This window comes from Acyrthosiphon pisum, chromosome X (assembly GCF_005508785.2).
Source record: "Acyrthosiphon pisum isolate AL4f chromosome X, pea_aphid_22Mar2018_4r6ur, whole genome shotgun sequence".
In the NCBI taxonomy this organism is placed as follows: Eukaryota; Metazoa; Arthropoda; class Insecta; order Hemiptera; family Aphididae; genus Acyrthosiphon; species Acyrthosiphon pisum.
Genome location: NC_042493.1, coordinates 33514198 through 33523715, shown reverse-complemented (window position 1 = coordinate 33523715; position 9518 = coordinate 33514198). Strand labels below are relative to the sequence as shown.

At 25.4% G+C, this 9518-nt stretch overlaps 1 protein-coding gene across 1 annotated transcript; it reads left to right on the top strand.

The window, feature by feature from the left end:
* The first annotated feature begins 383 nt into the window (after window positions 1-383).
* On the top strand, window positions 384-5645 carry LOC103311005. The gene is made up of 3 exons (XM_016808927.2): window positions 384-602; window positions 3454-4351; window positions 4981-5645. Exons 1-3 carry the CDS (start codon window positions 430-432, stop codon window positions 5530-5532), a joined length of 1623 nt encoding a protein of 540 aa, XP_016664416.1. The 5' UTR covers window positions 384-429; the 3' UTR covers window positions 5533-5645.
* Window positions 5646-9518: the final 3873 nt, after the last annotated feature.

Genomic DNA, 9518 nt, shown 5'->3' with positions numbered 1-9518 from the left:
TTATTATTATTTATAAATTATAATATCATGTATAAGTTGAATTAATATTATATTATAATTTTTTATTCGTTTTTATGGTGATAAACAAAGCGTTGGAAATTAAAATCCCATTTTTAGCGTTTTTTCGTAATTTTTCGGTGGTTTTTCCTGTGGCATTAAACAACTATTGATAAAATCAAAAAATGAGTACCATCTTGATTCAGTTTGCTAAATGATAAGGTACTATATATTGAAATCAAAGCACTACTTCTGGTAGAAATTTTGTATACAGGATATAAAAAAAAATAATAATAAAATTAACACCATTGTAAAACCACTAGCTTCCTCGCTTCGCTTAGAATCTAAAATGAGTAATTTCTATTTTGTATTTTTTTTTTCAGATCAATATTAATTCTATTCTATATGTGGATGATCACATAATTAAACAATATGAATATTGATTGTACAATGACTAAATTAGACGATATGAATATTGATGGTGAAAATAGCAAATTGAACGAAAGGTTGAACAATATGAATATTGATTGTACAATAACTAAATCAGGCGATATGAATATTGATGGTGAAAAAACTGAAATCATGTCACCCAGTAAATTAAATGAGTAAGTTGATTTTTTATTCATTAACAATAATTAATAATTACCATCATATATTGTATGATAAAAAGTAGAACAAATCTAGTTAAGCGCGTACACAAATTTTTCAATATTTTTTTTTTTTGGAACTTTGTGTGTAACAGTAAAGTGTTAAGTAAAGAACAGTGGTTCAGTAATAAATTTTATTTTTGAAACAACTAAATCGATGTTTTGAAAATAATGGTACAAAAATAAATCATCGGAAATAAATAGTTTTTAAGTTATTGCCTCATGAAGTTTTGGTGTTTTACACATTTGTACAACACTTTATTTTACCGTGCTTTTGGAACTTTTCTGTTTTACCAAACTCCCTTTTATTTGCAATTTTTTTTGTTTTAACATACCTATGTAGTCAAGCATGCTAAAAACGATGAGAAGTCAGAAATTGGTGGTTGGACTTAGTTATAGCTAATTTAAATTAATAGTATTTTAATACACACCCAGCGTGGTCATTCCCTGCTGGGAGCATCTGTAACAATTGAAATCAAAAACATCCCTCGACTTATGTTAAACCACTTGGTATGATTGTTTAAAAGATGAGGGTCACATACATCTAACTGTAAATCACTCAATTCACTTTAAACATCTGGAGACCAGAGCACACACCAACAATATGGAAGAAATGTGGCGTCTTGTAAAATTGTGTTCAGTTCTTTATGACCCTGCCAACGTGAAGAATGTAATGGAGTCTGGGGCCGAATGAATCTAGAGTTGGAGTCTAGGGCAGAGTCCAATACTGAGTTTTTTATATTTTTAATATTTTTTCTAATAGCAAGTGAAATTGTTTTTACCTTGTGACCTATTCCTAAAAACTAATAATTTCCAACAATATTTTTGCACCATTGTTTTTGACTCGTGGTACTTAAATTTCTGAAAAATAAACTGGAAAAATTCCTGTGGGCGCTTAACTAGATTTATACCAAAAGGGTTCCATTAATTAGCATATAGTAGTATTAATTATATATGTTCATATATTTTAAAGTATGATTTTTATCAATTACTAACAAACTATACGAACCCTATAGTTTTAAAATGTAGGTAACGAATCGTACATATTTATAAATATTTTAATTTATTATATTTAATATTCATTGATATAAATGAAGTAGGCAAATAATTAATTATTCTTGTGATGATACCAACCAGTAAAAATAGAAGAAATACCTATTCTTGAATACATTTCTATATATCGCAAAAAAAAAAAATGGTTCTGAAAAATATACTAAATAGTGATTGTAATATTGAAAATATAACCTATCAACAATAGCATATAAAATATTTTGTTCAATTTCCCAATAGGAATTAATATAAAAAAAACCTTGAAGACTTCTATAATTCCAATTTCACATAATTTATTTTATATTAAAATTTCATGTACCATAAAAATAATAATTTTAAACTACCTACATTGTTAATTTTTGAATCACCCTATACCTATATCTAAAACTAACAATTACACTACTGACCTTTGTCTTATGGTTTTCCATTGGAAGCGGTGATTTTCTGTCTTTATCTAATACACGTGCAACATAGGATTATAGACGTGTTCTATTTCCAACGTACCGATTAATCTAGTGAAGCAATAAGAATTCTGAAAACATTTGAATTTTACGTCAAGTCTACTTGAGATCAACTTTCCCACATTTTTGATACTATCCCCCCAAAATCATAAAAACAATATATTAAAAAGAGTAATTAAAAAATTGACATATTTCAATTTTTGAAGAAGTTCTAATCAAAAAATCAAAAATGTGGGAAAGTCAATCTCAAGAAGACTTGACAACAAATTCAAATCTGTTTTCAGAATTCTTATCGCTTTGCTATATTAATCGGTACATTGGAAATAGGACACTTCTATAATACTAGGTTGTATGTATGTTAGACAAAGACAGAAAATCATGGCTTTCAATCCCCTTAAATTTAAAATAATATATAAGCCTCATTAAAAATATTGTTGTACTTATATAAATATTATTTTTAGCCTCCCACATTATGGGACACTAAATAATATAAGTATATTTTGATTAATGAAAATAAATTAGGTGTTTTACAATTCTTATTTATTATTCATAAATTAATTTGTTCAAAGATGAATATAATATATTATACAATATACTTCACAAAACTAGTAATTCTATTTATATTAAAAATAAATTTAGGATTTCACTAGAGATTTTAGTTCTGTGCTAAATAATGGTCGACATGGGTCGAGCAAGATTACTTTACAGAAACCTGGGGTCTTCTCTTAATTGCATGTATTTCTTGTGGGTACAAGCGGATTCACAGTTTTGTTTTAAATATTCTCATATTTTTTTAATTCTACTGTAATCAAATGATTGTAAGCATAGACAATACTAGTAAAACATGTCAAGAAATGAATATTACCTTTGAAATTTCACTTTTTTATAATCTATGTTGCTAAAATAAAATTACTTCCCATATTTCTTCACATAATATTATAAACTTGTTTATCTATCTGGTAATTCAACACTTATTTATAGATCACAAAATCAGTATATATAATTGTTTTTCATATTTGCTTTTACCTTTTTTTCAAAAATCAAAGAATTTTATAAATTACTTTGCATTTTTAACTTATATTTTATGGTAAATTATGGTATTAGAACACCTGTCGAAAAACTAACCTTATTATCAAACATGATGTTTTACCATAAAATGTAGAGATAATTACAAAAAAAAATGTTGAGTAACAAGTTAAGATATACATTTAATAAATTGATTTAAAGTTCTTAGATAATAGTTAGATGGATAATATTTTATCATTGATAATAATGTAAACATTATTTTTTTTTTTTAGATCTGAACCGTATGATATTTTTAAGCAACTTCCACTTGAAATCATAAATAAAATTGTCCTACAATTAGACTTCAATGATATTTTGAACTTGAAATTAGTTAATAAGAACTGGCGATGTGTATATTTAAACCAAAATGAGATATGGGCGAGGATTTGTAAGAATTTAAATATACGAGCCATTGATTACAACCGGTGTCTAAATGATAGGGCAAGACATGATTCAGAATGCATAGTATATGCTGAAATAATTTCAAAAAAATTGTTTGGGCCTGTATGTGATGATTGGCTAACTTTTAACCATTATATAACGATTGTCGAGAATATGAAAAATAACCATTTTCCGTTCATTATAATACCTCGTCGACGTTTTAATCAATCATATTATACTGATGATTATATAGTAAATATAAATTACTACTATAGAAAACCAATTGAAATACTTATTTTAAATGGTGCAAATAAACCTATAGAAAGACGAATTTTGCCGTTATTTAATTTACTTAGAGAATTTATTAAAAAATGTTTTTTAAAAAAATATCCACTCAAAGTAATTGGTAATAAAAGATTCTTGGTACTTGAAATTTGTTCCATTATATTTGTATATTCAATTAAGAATACGGAATTTAACAAAAAATTTTTTAAAGTGATACAGAAATCTGTTGATTATGGCTTGAATAAAGATGATTTCAACGAAGAGTTCTTAATTGATCATTGTGATACAAAATTTGATTTATATGATAATAAACTAGCATTAGTGCATCCAGCTACTAGTACATTATTTGTAACTGATTTGAGTACAAAAGAAATATATAAAGAACTGCAATTTAGCTCAAGAGGATGCATTGTTGATAGCATGAAATACTCAGACTATAGACTCATGATTGGAATTACAAAACCGGTAAATTTAAAAACTTAAATTAAGAACTAGTCAATTATTATACTGTTCGTCTGCAAGTGATTTTTAAACTTGAAATCTAAAATATTTTTGCCATCCAACTCGTTACATACAATTCCTTTATCTAACTGTAGGTATATAAAATTTCTTGCAAATAAAATCCATTGCTAATTTCAATAAATAAAAAAATGTATTTAGGGAAATTTGCTTGATACCATTTAATTCTACAACTGTAACTCACTTTATATAATTTATATTATTGTAGGTAACAGCGTAGATTAAATACAGTATTGGAATTATATACTATTTATACCCTAGAGTAAATACTAATTAGTAATTACTCTATGATTTAAGCTAAATAAAAATAATTTTACAGTATTCAAAGTGAAAAGTAATTTAAATATAGATTTTTGTTGAGTACAAAATATATTTTTTGTTTTTTATCATGTACTATTTTCTATTTATTTTTATTATTGTTAAATAACCATTTAAATTTTATTTAAATTATACTTTTTAGTGCTATATTATGATTGTTAATATTAACTATTTTATTACAAGCTAATTTATATATCATATCTTATTTTTGCTTATGAAACAAACAAATTTACATTTATTATATTTTTAATTTCCAGAAAAAAAATAATTTTGAAGCTGCTGAACATTTAGCAATTCTTCATCAATTCAACAGATGTACAGAAAACAATAGATTAAAGATACCCTTGTTAGGGCCTGTTACTCAGTTTAAGGTGATCGGCAATTGTATTGGAATAGAAAACAGAGGATCTACAACTCCATTTATCACATTGAAAAATAATTCAGTCTTAAAAATATTTTGGCTCAAATGCGATACATTTTCATTTGACTGTACTAGAAATTATATTTATTATAATGTTAATCAAAGTATATTTCAGTATGATATCTTAAAGTCCATGTTGTTCGAATCTGAAGTGGTAAAAAAAATAGCTGTTGATGAAATATCAAATCTCTTTCCTCTTACATCTTTAAATGATAGATTTTTGTTAGTACGATCCACTCATCCAAATTCATATGAAATAATTGACGTCAAAGAACATGTTTCTATAAGGACTATACATTTAACTCCAGGGTATTTATTAGTTCATGTGGGTAAATTGTGTATGATATTCTCTAATTCCTATAAAATTATGGTGGTTGCATTTAATTAATTATGTAGTTTTATTTTTTTACAACAGTTTTTTTTTTTATTCATGTATTTTGATTATTGTTTTGAACTCCATTACAATGCAATGTTTATTGCAAATGATGTTTTATTGATTAATTATGAATTTAAAATATATATATATATTTTTTTGAAATTATAAACTAACTGAAGGTCATTTGTCATGATAATTGGGTTAACTTACTATGATTGTGTTCAATTAGATTATATAGAAATTTGTAGCATACTATTTTCATATTTTTTTTATTATTTGATTTATTTTAATTTTATTTTGTGTAAGATTCAATATTACATTTTCATTTGGATTGCAATATTTTTATTTTCAATTATGTTGCTTTTTTTCGTTATAAATTATAATATTCTAAAAAAATGCATTTTTTCAACATTAAATTATACAAAATAAATTAAAAATCATTACTGATTGTCATTAAAAATTAATTTATTATTAAAATAACTGTAAATACTTAAATGTTGTTTAAGGTTTATTTGAAAAATGATTGTTTGAATATATAATTTAAGTTTATATATATTTTAAAAATTAGGTATGATAATATATTACTATATTATTAGTATAAATATGTTAAGTAATTAATTTAATCAACATTTAAACTTATTATTTAATATGAATAAAATATTTAATTTATAATCTATTATCTTGATTGTATAATTATGTTTGAATCATTTAACATAGTCTCACATATTATTAAATATTGCTAATAATATAATTTAATGATTAAGGTCATAATAAATAATATATATTGCCTTTTCGTTCAAATGATGACATGTAGGCACTAGCAGTATATTTAAAAAATATATTAATTAATTATTTATTATATATATAAAACTGAAATCAATCAAAAGAAGAAATCTTTGTTACGGTTTGGCTTCGAAACTTCTTATCCAATTGTCATGCAGTTTTTTTTAAATGAAAGAGGATATCACAGAGCAGGTTTTAGTCTTAAATAAAGTCCGATAATTCAACCCCTGAAGGAGAATATAAGGGATTGCAAAAATACAATAGTGGCGCCATCTATCAAGCAATATTTAAACATTCGTGTAGAAATGGTTGCTATGTATTATTGTTTTTGTTATTATTATTATTATAATTACCTATCTATGCATACGATTTTCCCAGTAAATCTGTGTAGATTATGCAGGCGATTAATATTTATTGATTAGTGGTTGTCATTGGCAATTGAATATTAAATGTCGACTTTGTTTTAATTTATATAATGTATTTTTAATTATATTAATAAATTGGAATCATTACGCAGTCATGTTTGTACATAAATTAGACATCTGGGAAGAAGATGGCTAATATAAAGAGTGTTAAATTTGGTTTTTTTATTCATCGCATTTTAATACGGTTAGGTCAGTTAAGAATTTTGTATTAATTGATTATATTAATCCAATTTAAGCGGAATTATGTAAAAATGACAAACTTGGTATAACTTTGATACTTTACAATTAAATCATACACTTGTACGTAAAAACAGCACGGGGTCCGTAATAATAATAAGCTGCTGCGAATCAGAATTTTTAATCCGGGAAATGGAAAAGTTAAGATAAGTTCTGAATACCATACACAGAATATTAAATAACAAATTGAACTAAGTTTGAATCATATAGAGTTGGTACCTATATTTAACGGGCAACGAAGGGCACGAGATCAGCTAGTATTATATATAAGTATAAATAGTATTTTTATATTTGGCCTAAGTTGTATATGTTTATACTGTTTATAGGCTTTTATATTAAAGGCTCGGTTATAAGTAGAAGAATATGATGTATTATGTTGATTAGACAAATCATTACCTAAAAAGAATATATTTAGGTAATATAGTTAATTTTTTATTTATAAGAGATCACTTAAACCCTTGACAATATTTATTTAGTACTTTTAATTAGTATTATATAATTGAATAATACTTTCAATGTTAAATTGATTTTAAATATTTGCATTTTGCGTACCTATAATATTCATGAAGCTAATGTTAACCATTTATTTCTCATTATTTTAAAATACAATTTTGCAAGACTGGGCATTAACGAGTTATTTGTATTTAATTTTTAAGAAACTTTTAACTTAACGAGTTAAATTATTTTCATAGAAACTAATAAGTTTTTAACTTACGAGTCAATTTATTTTATTTTCACATTAACTTTATTTTACTAAAATTTCATATTTAAAATATATTCTATTTTGTAAAAATGAATTTTATAAAATAATAATTATAATAATGGAAATATAAAATATAATTTATAATACGTATTATGTTATGTACCTAATAAATAAAAATTGTTATCATACTGCATATGGACAGAATATATTATATCTATACTATCTAAAGTCACATTCTTTGTGAGTGTCATAAGCTAATTTAAAAAGGGAATTGATCACCTCAAAAACAGGAATTTTTAGATTTACGATAGAAATTTTTATTTATTAATGGTTGCTATGGGTTATAGGAGTTGAGAATAAAATTTATTTATTATTATTTTTTTGTTTTTACAATGGTGTTTATTTTTTTTTTCTTTTATATCCTGTATACAAAATTTCTTCTAGAAGGAGTGTTTCGATTTCAACGTATAGTACCTTATCTTTTAGCAAATTGGTTCAAGATGGTACTTTAGAGAGGTCATTTCCGATTTTCACAATAGTTATTTAATGCCACGAGAAAAACCACCAGAAAATTACGAAAAAATTATAAAAATGGGATTTTAATTTCTAACGTTTTGTTTATCACCATAGAAACGAATAAAACATTATAATATTATAATATTAATTCAACTTACATGATAAAATAAATAATATTATAACAACATATAAAATATCCAGACTGACAAACCGTCTCCGCTCAGAATCGTTTATCTTATACAATGATATTATATCATTGAATTCAAGTCTAATACAACCATTATACAATGACCCACTTGTAATCTACTGTACAGCAGAGCGACATCCACTTACCTGCTTTTTTTAATTTCAATATTAATGGAGTGCTCAATCTTATTCGTTTCAATCAGTCGAAGTTACGATCAGACGAGTACATCCACTTGCGTAACGCCATCGCTACTGAAGGAGACGTGGCCAACATTGGTTGTTTGACCATTCTCTCGGTTTCCTTTCGTACTCATTTTGGAAGCCCACGCATGATGTACCTATTCAATCGCAAATTGCAACGGGAGCAAGACTGATCGACATGCCCAGACAGCATTTTGTGACGATAATATTATAATAGTATTAATTATAATAGTTAAACTAATATTATTCGTGATTATAATGTTATAATATTATTAAACAAAAAAATTGATGTCTGGGATGAGCTGGCTGAAAGATTCGAACAAATGTGCCGAAAAAAAGACCACTAAATAGTTATTGTGAAACTTATTTACTCGATGATCATTTGAGTAAAAAATATGACCGGATTTAAGAAAATATTGAGAATTACTCTTAATACCACCAAGATCAAATATGCGACCATCATCAAGTAAATAAGTTTCGCCATAACTATTATTAGTGGTATAATTATTGGTATAGTTTTCTACTGATTTGTGATTGTGTTAAACAGAAGAGGAAGATGGCGTTTGGCTCTTTTGCTCATAATTAAAACATCCTGTAACAAGTAAAATGTTGTGCTTCTAACTCATACTCAGTACCAAGGACTGTATGAACAGTATAAGCTTCAACTAAATATTTTCTACCCACAACATAATACATTTTGAAAAAATAAGAAAATCAAATATAAAATATTATATAATTACAATTGTTATTTAACTTCAAAAGTGGTTCTTTATCAACAGTACCTACACTCAAAAATTCATAGGAAACAATTGGTATCCGAAAGTATTCCATTAAGTCTGGTAAATGTTTATTCCGATTTTCTCTATTATATTTGATCTATTTCATTAGAGATTTATTCACCTATTAATAATCAAAACATTATTTAGTTTCAGGGGGGGGGGGGGGGG